A 19,796-nucleotide genomic window follows, 5' to 3' on the forward strand; every position below is an offset into this window, starting at 1 on the left:
AGATTTAAAAAAAAATAAAATAAAAATTATAATTACTTACTAATATCTACAATTTCGGAGACGCACTTAAAAGATATCGACGATAGATTAAGCGAGTAACAAAATTCTTAAAAATATATGCAAATATTTTATTTAAAACTTGTTTTTTCCAACACAGAAGTCAATCCGATAATGCTAAAAAATGAAAAGAAGCGAGAGTGATTTTAATTCAACATTTTTTTTATCTGGAAAGATGTTGCATTTTGCAGGTACTCATTACTACCCATTTTCGAACCCCCCGAGGGTACATTTATAAAAATTACACCGAACAGCAGTATCTCTAAGCCGAAATTTCAGTTGGCCGCGCAACCGTCACGTCCAGTATGTAACCGTCTTGGAGTCCGCCGTAATTTCGTGATATACATCGATCTCTGTTCCTCAAGCACCTGTTCGTTGGAAAGAGACCGTTCTACCTGTGCGAACCACGTGTTTATGAGGGTGGGGACTTATAGGTAGAGGTAAGATGTGAGGGTCAATGTTAGTGCCTAGTTCAGTGCCATTCAAGCAAGGCTACGGTCACTAGATCACCGCGAAAATAATAATAAGACACCGCGTGCGCGATACCCCCCGAGATAAACAGAAAATTCAGCCCCCCCGTCCGAACCGAGAACTTATTTTGAAAACTTTATATGACTTTTTAAATACATTGAGGACATTTTATATTTAGTTACAGTTATTGCTAAAACGTTAATTTATGTACTGTTGATTTAAGAGCACCAGTTATACGCACTTATTACCAAGTACTTTTGTTGTGTTTATGAGAGATATAGTATGTGTTAAGGACACGAGCTAAGATGGAGACCTGTGTCTTGATCCCTCAGGAGTTTAGTTTGTGCGTGCGGAATGCAGGATTGGGTAACAGGCGCGAGCCGGAGGTTTCAGTTTGGTCCAATACGACGATCGCTCAAGGGTCCTTGTGTTATCCTTTCCAAGGGACTATTCGCATCGACAAACTCGACGTCTATGGGCAGCTCGACGATGACGATGTAAGTACTTATCTTTCTAATCAGGTCCATGAACTACCGAAGTATGAAATTAAAAAGTGTTTGAAGAAAAATTGTTGTTTTGGTTCAATTTATTCGTGAAATTATTATACCCAGTTTTTAGAAAACTAAAGCAAAATAACTCGTAGTCGCGAAAATCTAATATTTGCATTATTACATGTTTAAACAATTTTCATAGAATATAGCGAAAAACTGATATTTGCATTATCATGTATTTAAACAATTTTCATAGAACATTATAGTAAAACCCAAATGAGGTAAGTTAAAAGAAAATGCTAGAAAAATGTCAGAATATATCTGAGAAGCCATTGATATTCGCCTTGTTTTATGATGTCAGTTAATTTCACTTAATTGATTATTATCAAACATTCAGAATAACTGTTTGTGATATAATTTTCTTAAAAATAAAAAAATTGAATTATTAACATCAAAAGAACAGTGAAAATGCTCTTGGGTACTAGTGCAAGAGGTTTAAGTATATGGGTATATATTTTGTTCTTAATATATTTTTGTTTGTTCACCGACTTAATACAGATATTTAAGTGTAAATGTCATAATGTCATGTACCTATATCTAATCTAATGACAAATGTAAAATACAAAACACGAGTAGATATGTATAATAACCGTAAGGACAGGGTCATAATATTCTACTCCCATTATTATTTTTACCTTTCTATATAAGAGAAAATGGTTTTAGGACATTTTGTTGCAATTTTAAAGAAATATTAAAAAAAAACAGTTAACTATTGTACTTCGAAGAAATATAACTTTTATTTTTTTTTAATGCAACACCCGATATACTTGTCGTTTTTTCAATTCCTCTCTTTTTCGGATTTCAACATGCTATATTTTTGTGTTAAAAGTTTGTTTAATAATTTCAATTTATTTACTGATTCTGATCCAAATTGCCAGGATGTCTTTCACTGTTAAATATACTAAAGAAATTTTAAAATTGTCTGTTAAGAAAAAATATCTTAATATGAAAGTTGTTTTATAATACCTTCACCCCTCACTCAATTCTAGATAACAGACATATACAGGGTGGTCCCGAGGTAATGGGCCAAAATTCATGGGATTCCCCGAGCAAAAATATTACGATTTAGCCAAACTTACCTTAGTCCAAAAGTTGATAGTTAATGAGATACAGGGTATTAAATGAAAAATATTATTTCCATTTATTTCTTCACAAATGCAAATATCCTCACAAAATTTTGGGCTTTGGAGTTCTTTGGGTAGAGGATTTGAAATCTATTCACATTTTGATTAAAGTTCATAGAGGGCGCTAGCTGCAGTAGATTGAATGTGACATATCTTTTTTGTAGTTTAAGGTATCTCAACTTTGGTATTACATTTTTATTTTCCAACTTTTTATATACAAATATGGTATACTTTATGAAAGTAGCTATCTCGCACCGTTTTCGAAATATTTGCCTTTTAAACTTCCCATGCTGTTGCATTAAATTACAATTAAGTAGGTACCTACAGGTATTATTAATTTAGCGGTAAAGTTTCTTAAGTAGGATTTTGACGAAAATCAAATAATTGACGTTTTCCACTTGTCTTATTACTGTCACTTGTACGCTAATTTCTATTAAGTATTATTCGTACCTAATTAAAATTACATCTTAGCTTACAATTTAAATTGTATACTCGTATATAAATGTGAGATATAATGCCGAGATTTTCGTTTTTCTAGTTAGATGAAATCAGTTGTTTATGGAGAAACTATAAACACCTGAGAAAAACTTTAGCAGCCGGTTTTAAATGCTGCAAAGTCATTTCGCGTTAAGGATTTATACTTTAAAATAAGACAATCTCTTAATAAACGCGTGGATAAATGTATTGAAGTTAGAGGTGGACATTTTGAGCCATTATTGTAAAGCATATTTTTACTAATGTTTACTATTTTACTGTTCATTACAATTTTTCATTCTAAATAAACCCTTGTTTTTTATATTTCTAAATTATTTTAATTATTTCAACTATTAGCATTGGAAGCTTTAAAGCCAAATATCTCGAAATGGTGAGAGACAGCTACTTTCATAAAGTGTACCTTTTTTTTGTAGAAAAAGTTGGAAAGGCAGCTGGCGCCCTCTATGAACTACAACCAAAATGTGAACAAATTTCAATTCCTCTACCCAAGAAACCCCAAACCCCAAAATTTTGTGTAGATATTTGCATTTATTAAGAAATAAATGGAAATAAACTAAAATAATATTTTAGATTTCTATCATCTACCCATGAATTTTGGCCCATTACCTCGGGACCACTCTGTATATTTATTCTTTACAAGTTTTTTAATAGGTACTTTGCTATCCACCTTAATGGTATTGGTATTCGTTCAATATTTTGTCCCTTATATCGTACCTACGAATTATTAGATTTGCATGTCTTCATCTTTCAAGATCCACCATAAAAAGAATTTTATTGAAATCAAATTGATCTTATGGATCATCAAATTACCCCTCCATAGGAGACAAATTTATTCAAAAAATGCTCTTTGTCTAGAATACGATTAGGTTATTATGACATACCTTTCACAGTGAAGTATTTTTTCATAATAGACTATTTACAGATTAGTTTATTAAATTTAATAGAAGAAAAACATAAATTGTACTGGTTCTAGTTGATCAATTGCGGAGGGTCAGTAAATAAACCAAAATACTGTGTAAAAAGTGAAAGCAAATACGACATGTTATATCACTACAATCAGAAAAAGGAGGAAATGAGTTACAAATATATAGGGTGTTTTACTTAAAAACAACACAAATTTGGTTTATATATTCAAAACGCAACAGTCAATAGATTTTAAAAATATATATCTTTGATATCGCTACAAAATTTACTATGATTTTGATCTTCATTTTTTTAGATTGAAAGGTAAAAAGGTAAGGGATTAGACTCTAATGTGAATTGTCCTGCGTATATCGGAAAAGGATACATATATTTGATAATATGTTGTTGGAATAGCAATTCTTGACACTGGAACTCTATGATAGGTATTTAATAAGAGCTTTTTTGAGTACCTACTTATAAAAAAAATATTTACATAAATATCGTTCATTCATTCATGGTCTATTTTTCTATTATAAGGAATTCTGTCTTAATATGACGTGAGAACTCCCTTTAAAAAGTATACTTTTTGGTGAACTAATAGCAATATATGGATGGAATATGATTATTACCAAAATTAATAATCATGACATCTAATTATTCAGATAATTTTTCATCATCAAAGTATTATTCACTTATCTAAAGAATTAATAATATATACCTCACGAAGTATTCAACATTCTTCAGAGTTTAATAATTATAATATAGAGTCTTTGATGATGTTAAAAAAACTTCATACCTTAACATTTCATTATGTAACAACAAAGCTTTATTTATTGAATAGGTACTGAAATATTACATAAAATAGTATCTATACAGATACCTACTTACCTATATTAATTCAATTTTATAATATAATTTTTATGTAAAATTACACTGAAAATCTGCGGATTACAGTATCTATATTTTGATGAAGATAAATAAGAGTCAATAATGAAATATTAAGAGAACATAACATATTCATAGGTATACCTATATATCTACTGATCCTGTTTTATTATAGAATCTTTTAATGAAATTATATCGAAAAAAGGGATCTAGGGTAAATTTACAGCATTGTATGTATAGCTGTAAAAATACATATGCTGAAAATAAGTTCTATAAATGTTCTTCAAAAAAATGCCGTAAAAGTATGAAAAATATTGCTAAATGATTTTCAAATTTGGCGTAATGCAATTAGATATATCTTGAATCGATTTTTACACTACTGCAATCAGCCAATTTTCACAAATTTTTCACATAAAATAAGTATATACCTAATTTAGGTCAAGTCAAAGTCATACCAAACACTTTACAATAAACAGTTGAACATGTCCAATAGTTTATTACTTGTAATTAGTAAACTTTAACCCTTTTTGGTATTATATAGAATTTAAAGTGCCTTGAAAAGTTAAACCGAAGGTAGCAAAACACAGCTAATACAAAGGCCATTTATTGATGTTCTGATGAAGTTGAAAATGACGAAGAAATTGTTAGAGATGTGTAATCATATAATAAAAATACAAGCTATATAAATGGATTTAGAAAATTATATGAGACTACGAAAAAAGTAATATCCAGCATCTTCTTCCTAGATAATGTAAGTTTGCAATACAATCGATGTGTATTTTTCCGTACATTTAATGTAATTTCCCAGTAATTCTTAAAGTGGAATTATACAATATATTATTGACAAATAACTTATTTATTTTCATTTTTTCTGTTATACCGCAAAATAGAGAGAAGTATCATCTACGCAGGATCTACTTTAGCCACATTGTATATCTGTCCTTATTTTCCAATACTAATAAGAACAATGAAGATCACATTTTAAGTTCTTTATCATATATCGCTAAAATACTGATACTAAAACTATTATCCACAGTTATAGCTGCGACGCTATAATCGCCGACCCTTAAACCGCAATTTCCTTAACCTTCGAACCTTGCAACCTGCGACGATATAACCCCCGATTCTTACATCCCGATTTTCTAAATCCTCGAGTCCTGTAACCTGCGCCGCTTTGTCCATTGTCATGGACATTGCATCTGAGTGTATAATTTGGTGAATCGGTAACTTCAAATCATCATTATTATCTCGGTGATAAAAAAAAAATATATTTGGACCATTCAAAATTCGCTTGGGAAGAGGATTGTACTTTAAGATGCTATTCTTAGGTTCGTAAAAAAATACCTAACGATATTATATAACCTCAAATATGTGTAAAAATCGCGTTTTTTTTCACTTTGAGGTTAGGATATCTCAAAAACGAGCATCTACTAGATAGTCCTATTAGATAATCGCAGACTTCACGCAGACATGAGCATTATTAAAAATTAATATATATTTTTTTGCTTAATAAAAACAAGTTTATTTTCTATTCGATGGAATAAATTTTGTTCCGCATCCAGATGAAGATAAAAAATTTGTAAAACGTAGGCAATTAAGAAATAATTACGTATTAGCACAATATTTAAAAAATTAAATAAGAAAAAAAAATAATGAAAGAGTAACTATTTATATTGATTTATATCTTTACATTGTTTGACTAAAAAAGACTGGTAGTATTGGATTTTTGACGTTGTATTAAACTTATCTAGAAACTACTGTTTTACTAAATCTCTAGCAATAAATTATGAAGTATGAGTAATCATATCAATGTAACAGCATCACGATTACGAGTCATTTTGCAAGTCTTGCGTTATGATTTCACAATACAGAACTTATTACAACTATTTGTGATAAATAAGTTAATTGGTTCATATATTGATTGTATGCAAAATTAGAATGTCCGCTGAATAACAAATGTTATATTACAAATAATTATTAATTATTTTATTAAGACGCAAAAATTGTTGTGTTATGCTACACTGGTTTGTGTAATAACCAACAGACGTCATTTACGATGCGAGTGTTAGTTTAAAAAGATCGCGCAATGGGTAAAAAAATACCCAGATGCATGGGTAATTCTTTTTTTTTGTGCCTTTGTTTGAAGGCAACACGGAATTTTGTTTAGTAATACGGGAAAATCGGAAAAAATTTGCATAATTAGCTAATAAAATCTATTTTTTTGCGAATATATTAATTGCTTCAGTAAATACCGATACACAGTCATTGTATATAGGAAGTGATAAAAACCACGCAATCTAGTTGCATATAATTATAAGATAAATCTATATATGATTAAGCGGCTATAAATGAGTGTTATACAGGATAAGGTATACAGAACCGATAATTATTGTTATAAAGGACATATTGCGGTACAGGATAATATTCAATATTAACATTTTTGAATCTATAACATGGAGGGCATTTCCTCTGCGACACATTTAAAAATATCAAAATCTGAATAATTGTTTTACACAGAGTTTCTTTATACACTGAGAGAAACATTCATTTGCATTAAATCATTTCCGTTTGTCATAAACTAATCCTAGGTTTGAATACAGTCTAGTTTATGTAGTTTTAATAATAATTTCTAATAAGTTAAAGTCTTGAAAACTCCATCCTTTGTCATATATTTATTTATTATAATCCGTATTTTAAATACTACTATACAGTAATTCAAATAACAAGTCTTTCTTGTTTATTTCAAGTACATCTTCTTTTACTATGTAACATTTAGACATACTCTGGTCAGAGCCGTCATTTTATTAATTTTCAGTTTATTCATTTTCTAATTTTTCGACCTTGTTCAACATCACTGATATCAAATAAAATAAGTTCATGCACTTGCGTAATATAGTAAAGACGGGTATAAGTAAAGTATGTACTTATTGCAATGTTATAGGAATAGAAACGATAATACTCTACAAAATGTAATAACTATTTTACCATGGGCATAGCCAGAAATTTTCTTTCAAAAGCCTTCCTACCCAACGGCCAAAAGCAAACAGTGGTTTTACACTAAACGCCTCAATTGTCAAATAAATAATATACTTATTTTTTCTTTAACCTTGTCGTCATTTATAAATCTTTATCTTTTCAAAACGTCCATAAGAATTATATCAAAAGAAGTAAGGTTAGGACCGTGCAAGGTCTGATCTTTAAGGAGAGCAAAAGTTGCACAATAGAGCGAGCGCGTAAGTTTTCATACAAGGAAATGTAGCTTTTAGATAAAATTTGGGGTCTACTTCAGAAAAATTTATATACCTCAATATGAAGTTGTCTGAATTTAACACTCAAGGTATATAGTTTTCTTTAATAATAATAATTTAATAGAAAATAAACTAAAACTAATATCTATGGCTTTTGTTTTACTTGAAGGGTGTCATTTCTCAACTCACAATAAATTTTTATTGAATTATAGTATCAAATAATTGCTGATATTAATTCTGCATAAAAGTTAGTTGTTTAATTTTTAATCATATTTGATCTAAATATTTATTACAGCCATGAATACACTGAAAATGTTATTTCAGTGTAAAATGTAACACTCAATTTATTACTGCATACTCAAGTAAATTAAGGATTATAGATTAAAATTCACGGAAGATTTGGATTTTCATTTCAACATTTGTGCTGTAAATTGTTGTCAACGAAACACATAGACAGCGCGACAGGTGACAGACAGTTCAGTGTTATTAAAAATGAATCACTATACGAAAGAACAATAATTCAGTAAAGATGTCATTTTATAAAAAAAAATCCAAACAGGATGATTTCTTCAGAGTTGGGGACTGCCTTCTGAGTATCCAACCAAAAGATCACACTCGAACTCCTGGTACGAATTGCGCTATGGGGGTGGTTTCTTAAACATTTTTTTAGAGCAAAATGACCTTCATAAAAGTTGTGGAGGATCAAATTCTTAACTTTTCCATATAAAATTTTTTGGTATGTCTAATACTTAACGAGTTACTGCACATTATGTGACAAAAATTGGTCATGCCGAAGCGAAGGGGCGCTCTTGTAAACATGTTTCGCTATCACGACATGATATCGAGTTTTTTGTGTTTATATTGCAATGTAGTTTCAACAAGACAGTGCCACATGCTATACAGCCCGAGAAATAATTCAATTACTGCATAAATCATTTCCTGGTCGTGTAATTTCCCGTTTTGGAGATCAGAAAATTTGGATAATAGAGCGCTTTGCTGGCACATAAGCCGTAGAGGCAATTTACCTGATATGCTACATAAATAACACGGTACTGTATACTTATGAATCAATAAAAAATTTACAATTTTTAAAGTTCTGTGTTGTCTATCAAAATTACTTCCTGCGTGAATTTTGGGATACTCTTTATATCCTTGATGACAATAACATAAATAAAGGGATATGAATAATTTAGAATTCCTATTGAACTCTATCAAAACCTAATTTTTCTGACTATAATATATATGGTGTGACTCGAACTTTAATGGAGATCCTATGTCAAAAATTTAAGAAAAAAGTTCCTATAAACTTATTTCTAGATACAGGATGTAAGGTTTAAAAAAAACATGCTTTGCTGAAGAGTTGTTTTCGTTCAAATTTCATATGCAGCATTACTATTCCATTGTCTATAAATATATGCACGCACAGTTTTTCTTTACATATGACAGTAGATTTACAATTTTTGTTCGTATTTTTTTTAAACAAATCTCAAATTACACGGTTATAGATAGTAGAGTTTACAAAAATATGTTTTTGCTGCGTGACGTTAAAATTCACTGTTTTTGAGATCAATGGCAAAATGTCATACCATATACAACGAGAGGAAAAGGATTTAGTAATTTTTCTATTACAACTTGGTGTAATTTTGTTATCTATTAAATTAATAAATGTTTAATTATTTTCACATAAATTATTTAAATTGCCTAAAGCATACAAAAATACTGACAATTTTCCAAAATAGAGTAAAATTTCCTGGCCACTTCATGTGAGATTAACTGGAATATTACCACGGACCATATAACGTGGCGATAGCTATTTTGTCTGTGATAAAGTTTTTCCAAAGTCAATTGAAGAACCAATATCTTCAAGGTATGTACCAGGCTCGTCGCTAAGCAGCAACTCGCCATTGAAATATTTGAAAAACTTGTTCCCACATTTATTTAGCCATACCCATATACAGATCTGGTCGAACGAAAAGTGCAGGTGGTAGAAATGTATACGCTCACTTGAAGAATGCCCGTGGAAGAGCAATGCGCACTGTTTTTCTGGTCCATTGCGTTATAAAATTCAGTTGTCGACTTGTTGCCTAGCAGTGCAGTGCGGCAATGCGGAATTTGGTGTGATTCAGATAATTTTAATTTATTATAGGCACCCTTCTATTAATCATTCATATTACAATTGCGAAAGGGAATAATAAGAGGGATATTTGGTTTACAAATATTATTACAACATGGCATTTTGGAGTACCTTTTGAAATGGAACAAAACGAAATTTACCATCAATATAATAAAATTGTTTGAGGACATAAATAATTAAAATATGTTGTTGGTCAAATGAACATATACCTAATAGAAATTTTCTACACATTATATACAAATTATTATAATTTTCTACTTTTAGCAGAAAACTTTTTTAGGGACGCCCATGAAATTCATTAAATTTGATTGCTCGGTTTTTTTATGCATGTTCAATTGACTTCGGAAGAACTATACTATCGAGTTGAAATATTACTAACTTTACAGAATAAACCTTCACCAAAAGGTGATTCTTTATTTTAGGAAATTTTCAAATATACCTTTTAGATTTGCAAGAAAAACTTTTTTTCATTAATTTAAATGAGAAATTTATAGAATATGAAAATTTCGTTACTTTAATTTTTTGCACCGTTGGAAGTAATATCTAATGGTGTTTAATAACAGTTCAAATAATTAAATTAATTAATAAATTAAAATTAATTCTTGACGCAAAATCAGTGAGTAAAGTTTGGTCAAGTATTTTAGTTACATCCTGTAAATATTTAGTAACTAAGTAATATTTAGATACAATAAATGCAAAGATTTAAACATAAACGAACAATTAAAAGCTTATGCGCTCACGTTAGGAAACACCCGTATGAAGTCATTAAGCAGTTGAAGGAGTTAATCTCTTTGTTCTGTAAAGATAAAGTTATAATATCCGTATGCGTGTACACCGCCTGTTACTACCTTAATATATTCAGTGATAATAAATTTTTACAAATTTACCGATACCAATGGCCGCGGTGACAGATGAACGAGGCGTAGGCTCAGCCGATAAGTTTAGATATAATTGCGATCGGCTGCTGTTTGTTTATTGCGCCCAGTAATTTGAATATATTGCACTCGCAACCATCATTTTAAGTCTCCGTGGAGACACCTCGTTTCGAATGTCGGATCATTATTTATTGTACGTTATCGACTTCTTATTTTAGCTCGACCAAGACTAGTTTACGCCATTAGTTTTGAATAAGTGTCGTTGCATAATATTCTCATAAATACTTACGAAAAATACTTGCCCGGCAAATAAAATATTTTGTCGATACTGTTACTGTTATTATCATAGGTTTTATTCTATTCTCAGTTCTTAGGATTCTCAATTACCTGTGTCGAGTTGCCAACAGATCATAAAACAAGTAGGAAGTCTAAACAAGTCCACGCTGAATTGTATTTCAATAATTTATAACTACTTAGCTAGGTACTGAGATGGTATTGTGAATTGATACAGGAAATTATTCTTTTAATAGATGTAAGGATCGTATATATATAAAAAAAACTGTTTTATTTAAGAAATAATTATATTACAAAGTTAATAAAATAAAAATACTTTATTATACAGGGTGTTCCACCTAAGAGGGATTCTTCTGTAACTCTGCAACTGCAAATTTATAAAAAAATGATTTTAATAAAAGTTGTCTGGGCCATGTAAAGAAAATATTTTTAGCGTCACAGGGTGTCTCATTTCGCGTGGGCGTTACACAACTTTGTTATTTTAAATGGAGCACCCTGTATATTATTGCATTTTTGAAGTCCTTGGTAAATATTAGGTAGAGTTTATTAAATGTACATTTTGTTTCAAACTTACCGTTTTCGAGATAGTCAGTTGTTTTTAAAAAAAATCACCATTTCAGCTCTCTAAATGAGGCTAGGTAGCGTCTAAACCTCGGTCTAAACAATAAGAGTTAGCAATCTGCAATTTTCACAGTTCGTTTTGGCATAAATTACTGTATCTTGTCATCTGTGAGCAAAATAAAATGTTATTCAGACTCGGAAATACTGAGACCTACATTTAATAATCTTACGAGTTTTTCAAATGGAATGACCCATATTAATTGTCATGGATGAATGCAAAATTGAATGCCCTTTCGATTGATATAAGGTTGTCTATACTTATCTTTAACAGTTTTCCAGAAAAATCAAGTTCTTTTCTAAAGTCCGAAAAAGTGTCAAGAAAGGCCTTGCAAAATATTTTTCTGTCACATTTTACTAGGCCTGACATTTTAATATGGTGTGTCAATATTTACTAGCATGTTTAAAAAGTGGTTTGACAAACAAAAGTAAACCACTAACAACAACAAAACAAAACGCAAAACGAAACAAATTGAAACTCGGAACACAACAAGGAGAAGAATACTTAGACTGCTGATTTACATCAATTGCTCGAAGTTTCCTCAATTTTGAATCATACACAGACGAATTCGGTTTTTAAAAAACTGTTCAACATTGCTCAGCATGTCTGGCGTAATTTCTTGAAATGCTACTGTAATGTGCCACATATCTTCCGCGGTAGTTGGTGGTGTAACATAAACTTTTTATAAGTCCCCAATAAAAGAATTCACTGGTCCCCCGGGCCCAATCCATCTGTTGGGAAAAGTTTCGTGTAAAAACTGACGAACCGCAGCGGTATTGTGAGGGGGATCAAGTTGCATCCACATTCTTCGAAGTGTAGCTAAAGGAATGCCGCCTAACAAATCTTCTAGAGCGTTTGTTAAAAAGTTTAAATAAACTGCTCCAGTTAGATGCTGGTCAAAAAAGAATGGTCCAATGACATGTGTTCCCAAAATTGACCCCCACACGTTCAAAGACCATGAGGTGTATGGAATTAGTGAGGATTTACTGTGTCATAATAATGGCAATTATGACTATTAACGGAACCATTTTTATGAAAAGTAGCCTCATCGGAGAACATGACCCGTTTAAAAAAATTATCATCTTGATTTAACATCTCAAGTGCCCACTGACGAAACTCCAGTCTCCGCTGAAAGTCTACTTTTAGTAACTCTTGGTGTAATTGGATGCAATGAGGATGTGCTGTGCTGTGATGTCCTATTTATCGACGTTGTACTAATACAATTTCAAGACCTTCTTGACGCTGTTACATTTTCGGACTTTACAAAAGAACCTGATTTTTCTGGAAAACTGTTCCATATGCTCAATTACCCAATGTTGTTATCTTGGTTGGAATAGTGTGCTCTTCATTGCTAGTACGAAATCTGTTCAGAAAATAACCAAATTTGTTTAATTTAGTGATATGCGGTTGGCATTCATTCAAAGGAACAGAACAGGAAACGAAAGCTAGGTTTACGATTACGACATTGAGACAAAAGTTCAATCATCACAATGGATTGGCAAAGGATCTTCACGTCTCAAGAAAGCACGTCAGCCTCGATTTCATTTATACAGTTAAGACCCCGCCCAATGTGAATCCGGGGTCAGAATTAATAGTTCTTTTTCTAACCTCAAAAAAAACGGGTTAATTAAGGTTAGATATCACGAATTTTCAAACAATATCAGATTTGCGTCAAAATTTGTATACGGGGGTTTCTGGGTCGCTGATCACGGATTCGAGATCAGTTTTGCAAAATTCAAGATGGCGGATCCAAGATGGCCGACTAAATTTTCAAAAAATAACAGAATCGCAGCAAACTTGATATACAGGGGTTTTCGGCCGAGCAAATTTTCAAATAATAACAGAATAGCAGCAAATTTGGTATACGGGGGTTTTCGGGGTCGTTGATTACGTATTCGAGGTCAGAATTGCGAAATTCATTTTGTAATATTTTACTTTATAACCTGAGTACCCAATCATGTGTTAACCTACTTTTTTTCGGCTATATTTTATTATTTTTTCTGTAAAAGATCTATTAACAGGTTGAATTTTGTAAATCTGAACTCGGATTCGTGATCGGTGACCTCGAAAACTCCCGTATACCAAATTTGGCGCGAATGTGTTATTTTTTGAAAATTTGGTCGGCCGCCATCTTGAATTTTGCAAAATTGACCTCGAATTCGTGATCAGCGATACCGAAAACGCCCTTGTACCAAATTTGATGCGAATCTGTTATTTTTTGAAAATTTGGTCGTCCATCTTGGATCTGCCATCTTGAATTTTGCAAAATTGACCTCGGATCCGTGATCAGCGACCCCGAAGACCCCCGCATACCAAATTTGAGGCGAATTTGTTATTTTTTGAAAATTCGTGATATTTGACCTTAATTGACCCGTTTTTTGGGGTTACAAAAAGAACCATCAATTCTGATCGCTAATTCACGTTCGGCGAGGTCTTAGGTCTTAACTATATAAATGAACATTTGAATATAGAAAACAAATTTTTTTGTATTGTTCCTATCACTTTTTCATGAATTTTTGTTATTTTTTACCTGTTTTTTTGAGGTTAGGAAATTCCTGTGATGTGATATCTCAATTCTGACACCGAATTCGTGATCAGGATGCAAAAACACTACAGATAACATGTCGCATGAAAAGTACAAACAACTTTTCTTTCTTTGTGTGGCTGTGTAATGTATAAAGTTGTATAATATAGTTTGATTATTTTCTGAACAGACCTCGTATGTGTTTCGTTCATACGAATTTTTGTAAGGACCGGTTCTGTAAGAATCTCATCTATTTGTTATCCTATGAGGATCAATTTACTTGAAAAGTGGTTCCCAACAAAATATTATTCCAAGCATGATCTAGGCATGCAGATATTCCCTTAAATATATTAATAAATCTGCAAATAATTGTTTATTTTTCCAGACCACCCGAAAATGCTTTTGAATGTAAATAAAATTACAATATAACACAATAGCTGTTTATGTAAGAACAAAATGTATCGGTACTACCAAGTTTTGTTTTATGTTGTGAGTGTTGTTTCCAAAGAACTTGTCTCCTGACAACATGAACACCATGTTTACCTACACAATTTATACATATAAATTGTCTGTAAGTTACAAAATGAATAGTGACTGAATTTATTTCAGAAAGATTGATCAAGCCGTTAATGTCTGGTATCGGTGTCGGGTATATCGGAAATATGCTTAGTTTCGCCTGGTGTGGTCGGGTTCCTGTTGAAAAGACTTTTCTAACTAACAACAAATCTTTACTGATGTTTGTTTAAAAAATGCGACAAACTGTAATTTTTATTTTCATTGTTAACAAAATGGGATTATACCTCACAATTAAGAATATTGCGATGTCCATATTTTCTGAAATTTTTGAACAAATAAATAAAATTTTAAAGAGTTAAAATAAAATTTTAAAAGAATATGAATAGTAGAATAAAATAGCATTTTACTTGATTAAACTGCTTCTATCTATTTATGACGTTTTCTATCAAGTAGCCTTTAACGGTTTTCATGGATCTCTCAATAATTCGACATAGGCAGTTCTTAATCTTGGAACTGATTCTAAAATGGTGGTGGAAACTCATTATAATTTAAGCCGAGAATTCAATATATTTTACTCAACTTAAAAAAATTGTGACTGACGTTCGAAAAGCCGGACAAGATTATCCTGCTTCATCGATCACTTTTTTAAGTATTTGCGTGTTGAAAATTTGCTAAACAAAAGTTAACAAACTTTTATTACGTCAATCACTCATGATTTGCACATTTGAGACATTGTAATGACGATTCTTGGTTTCTGAATAAAAATGGTGGTTTATGCTTGAATTCAGTACATTGATAGCATTATTTTTTAGATGAAAAAGTTGATTGAAGAAGTTGAATTATGACCAATCGGCTTGGTTCTGGATATCTTTTAAAAGTTCCTATATTATCATTATTTATTATAGGATCACAAAAGCTTCTTTGTTGTGACAAATACGAACAATTCGTCACCTCCAAGAAAACCCTGGGGATAATTGAATTTTCAGTGAGGAAGATTACCTAATTGAGTGAAAATTCGATTGTCAATGAAAAATAAATATGTTTCGCGGCCCCGTAAACATGAATTCACTAGAATACCTAAATTTGGAATGATTCTAGGCAAAATGTTATTTTAGGTCAGTTTTTACTTTAATTGTGGCCAATCTGGTTCGAAATATAAAAATAAATTTGTGCCTATAACATAAAAACACGTAATAGTCATATCAAAAATTTGATTTGTTACTATTAAAACTGGCACCTATCAAAAATACAAAATATAACACTATTTCCATAGATATATTTAAAAACATCAGTACCTATTTCTATAAATATAGGACATATTTATAGAAATAAATGTGAAATATACATAAGCATATTTCAGTTATAGATATAATTGAAAGCAGAAAAAAAATTATCTTTCTTTTTAAACCCACGACCCAAGAGATCCACTAAAAAATTAATAATATTGATTGATTCCATATCAAAAACTTCATTTGGGACATATCACATATATGTATATGTATATATGTATATATCGTATACGTATATCACTTTAGCTCCATTTCATTTAAAAGTATAGACGTTACGGAAGACGTGAAAAAATGAATATCGTCATGTAACAAATGAAGGGTATTTTAAAAATCGGACGATTATATGTCATCTAATTTTCCCTGTCTGTATACACATTAAACAATAAATGTGGTTTCTGATGCTGGTGCAAGACTAATAAAAAATTATTTTCCTTTTATATTTGCTTGTAGAGAGAAGCAGGTAAGACAGACATTTTTAAAATATTCTTTTTTAAATTCAAATTGTTTAAAGAGAATTTATGATGAAAGAGACTAAACATTGAAAGTGAAAAATCCAAAGATAATTATGTATAATATTAGTATCTTAACATGAGCGTTGAGTAAAAGATTTCTATCTAGACCCCAAAGACCGTGTATAAACGTGTGAGTAATTTTTAGATCGTGATTCAAGAAAAGTGTTTCGAAGCAACGGTTTAGAGCACGAGTGGTTTTCGCGTGTGCACGCGCTGTTCTGACATCTGTTGGCCACACAGACCAACTAACCACTGAACTTAAATCACTTGACAAACACCGCAGTCACGATTCCTATTATTTTATTGATAGTCGGGAGCTTATATAAATATATATGCGGCGACCCTGGCAATTTGCTGAAAAATGTTGCTGCTAGATTTAGTTTCAGTAAATGGTTCAGCACGATTCTAATTCACCTGATCATTGGGTATCTGAATAAAATCTAATGTTTTCACGATATCAAGTTTGAGTCTGAAAATTAAATAGAATTACAAAGTACATACCTACCCAATTGGAGGTACGGCCTATATCATTTGAAATTACTAATTTGCTTCATAATTTTAGTTTTTTCTTTATCTTATGGGTATTTTGCCACTCGTGAAACAAAAATTTGGAATAAACCTTCTGTAAGAGGATCAGTTAAGGAGGGCGTTTCTATGCGCAATTTTTTGTCCAGCATTTTAGGAAATCCAAGCAAATTAGAAACAATATCTCTTTACATACCAGTTATATGTATAAGTTTCCTTCAGCGTATAAGACAACTGACAATATATTAAAAATATGGAAAAAAGCATATTTTTACCTCGTATTTTATCTTACGTATCTTATAGAATGCTTTTAGAAAACTATTAATATATGCATTATTCACAATTATTGAGTATCTTATTTACAAATTTGCTGGATAAAACATGAAAAGTACATTTTCTGACGTTTACATGTCCTCCGTGATTTTCAACGAGAGAAATTGAAGGACTTTGCGCTTTCTGGATGGATCTATTTGTTCTATTAATGGTCTTACGAAAAATACGATATCTTGGTTATAAAATTCCAGCCTTAAGGGTTATTTTTATGAAAATAGTTTTGCCTAACCAAAAATTTCACATTGAAACAAAGAAACAAATAAAATATAAAAAAATACACTCATCGCTATACGTGCACTTCAGTAAGCTGTCGACATTTTTTAAATCAATTTATCAGAACCTAGAATGATAGATTAAATTTGTTTATTTATCTGTTTTCGAAACATACTATGTATTAATTAATTAATTGAATCTATTAATTAATTAATAACGGAAAAAACAACGTATGATACGAATCTCTGGCTACGGAAACAGATAAACAAATAAATTTAATATGTCAAACAAAGTGTTATTCTAGGTTTTGATAACAAAAACGAATTGATTTTAATAAACTTATTGAAGGGTGCAAATTTAGTGTATTTTCCTATTTTTTATTTGTTTGCTGTTTCCAGTGTAAAAATATTGATTAGTCAACTATTTGAAAAAAACTTTTGCCTGATTCTTTTGACGAAGGGTATTTATATTAATTTTCTTTTTTTCACAGGAGGCAAAATACCCAAACAAATTTATGTTATTTTTTTACTTAATCATTTGAAACAAACAAAATATATTTTGTCATGTTATTACGTCACTGTTTGCCATATGATCTAATTATTAACAAAAATGTAATTTGCGTAGGATTTCTATTCTATGTGATCTTCGATCACTGATATTGATCTACATCTGCCTAGAATTTAAAATCTTCAAATTACGGGTGTCGACGTCAAAGTAGAAATGTAACCAATCATTTACCATGTTCTGTTATATGATACAAAAATAAACACCATGGAAAAATATTAGGAAAAATGATGTATTATATAACAAATAGCATTGCGATTCTTCTTGATGTTGAAATAATCATAATACTGTATGTATATTATTCTCTCGTGATAGAAATTTTGATTTTATTGGTCTTTACAGTTTTGCAAAAGAAAATAATCAATCATTTGTTACTTGTCTTTAATTATTTTTTAATATTAAAATATCTTGTTGTTGGTTCTAAAGTCGCTATATAATTTGGGTAAACATTTTCATGTATTTGCTATGGTTAACCTCTTGTGTTATTAATTTAGTTGTTCTTGTATTATGAATGCTTTGTCGACTTTTAAATTCTTAGGGAAAAAAAAAAAAGAAAATATTTATGTATGAAGTGTAGAAAACAAAAATAATACAGGTCGAAAAATGGTAAAACTTTCATTACCCGTACGATCTGTTTAAAAAAATAACAGTTGTCGATGACCACCTGCGATTTTAAATTGAATTAACGAGATTTCAATGTTAAGTGAGTGTGTTTTCATTTTACTTTAAAAAAAGTTGTTCATGTGAAAAAAGTCAGAATATAAATAGGAATGAAATCAAGTACTATTAAAAAAGTATTTGGTGCATAGTATTTACAGTTTATGCATCATTGAATGTTCTAAAATCTGCATAATTTTATATTGCCCGTATAATTAAACCAAATACGTACCAAATATAGATAGTATTACTTGTCCTGTTACACAAATATAGTAATTATAAGTACCTAGTTATGATGGATCATAACCTTTGTGGGCTTTTCAAACTACTTGTAATTCAAGGATTTGCAGCAAATTTTGCATACCTATATAAGAAATTTATGTCTTGCTTATATATAAATTTTATTATTAATTCCTCTAAAATTTACAAACAAGCTCGCTTCCATAATTAGCTAATGCATATATAATTATTCAAAGAGGAGATGGTATTTTATTAATTGATAATTACTACGAGATTAATAGAATTTTTCTTAATTTGTCTCATTAATTCCTAAACAGAAAAATATTTTTCACTAATCTGACCTTTTAAAGAGTGAAATCGATACATCAAATCACTCTGATGTGACATTTACACTTTTAAAACGAAGTAATGAAGAAGGCGCTTCCACCGAAAAATTTATAGATCGCATTATAAAATCGGTATAAATATATTTTTAGTTCTACTAGAAATGTTAATCATTTGCATCTTAATTATAACGAATGGCCGTTATAAATGACAAAAACGGTGATTAAGGACGGCTGCCGAAGAGACTAGTTACTTATTTTTAACGAAGCTGCTTTAATTAAACTGATCTTTTCGGAGAGGAAAACTAATTATTTTAAACAGGGTCCCATAACTTTTGTACGAAACGAAAGTATAAATGACAGTGTGAAATATGGGACCCGATGCTCCTCACATATAATGCCGTTTGGTTAGCTTTGCTCTCATATAATGAAGAGCTTAATGGA

The 19,796-nt window shown here is 30.6% G+C and overlaps 1 protein-coding gene across 1 annotated transcript in view; it reads left to right on the forward strand.

Annotated features, from left to right (window-relative positions):
- Positions 1 to 543: 543 nt before the first annotated feature.
- LOC108904933 (zinc finger protein 358-like) overlaps positions 544 to 19,796 on the forward strand; it is a 248,612-nt gene continuing 229,359 nt past the window's right edge. The window contains exon 1 of the mRNA XM_018707656.1: positions 544 to 1,025. Within this exon, the coding sequence (XP_018563172.1) occupies positions 834 to 1,025 (192 nt within the window). The 5' untranslated portion in view covers positions 544 to 833. The remainder of the gene's footprint in view (positions 1,026 to 19,796) is intronic.

This window comes from Anoplophora glabripennis, unplaced genomic scaffold, assembly GCF_000390285.2.
Source record: "Anoplophora glabripennis isolate ALB-LARVAE unplaced genomic scaffold, Agla_2.0 scaffold109, whole genome shotgun sequence".
Lineage (NCBI taxonomy): Eukaryota > Metazoa > Arthropoda > Insecta > Coleoptera > Cerambycidae > Anoplophora > Anoplophora glabripennis.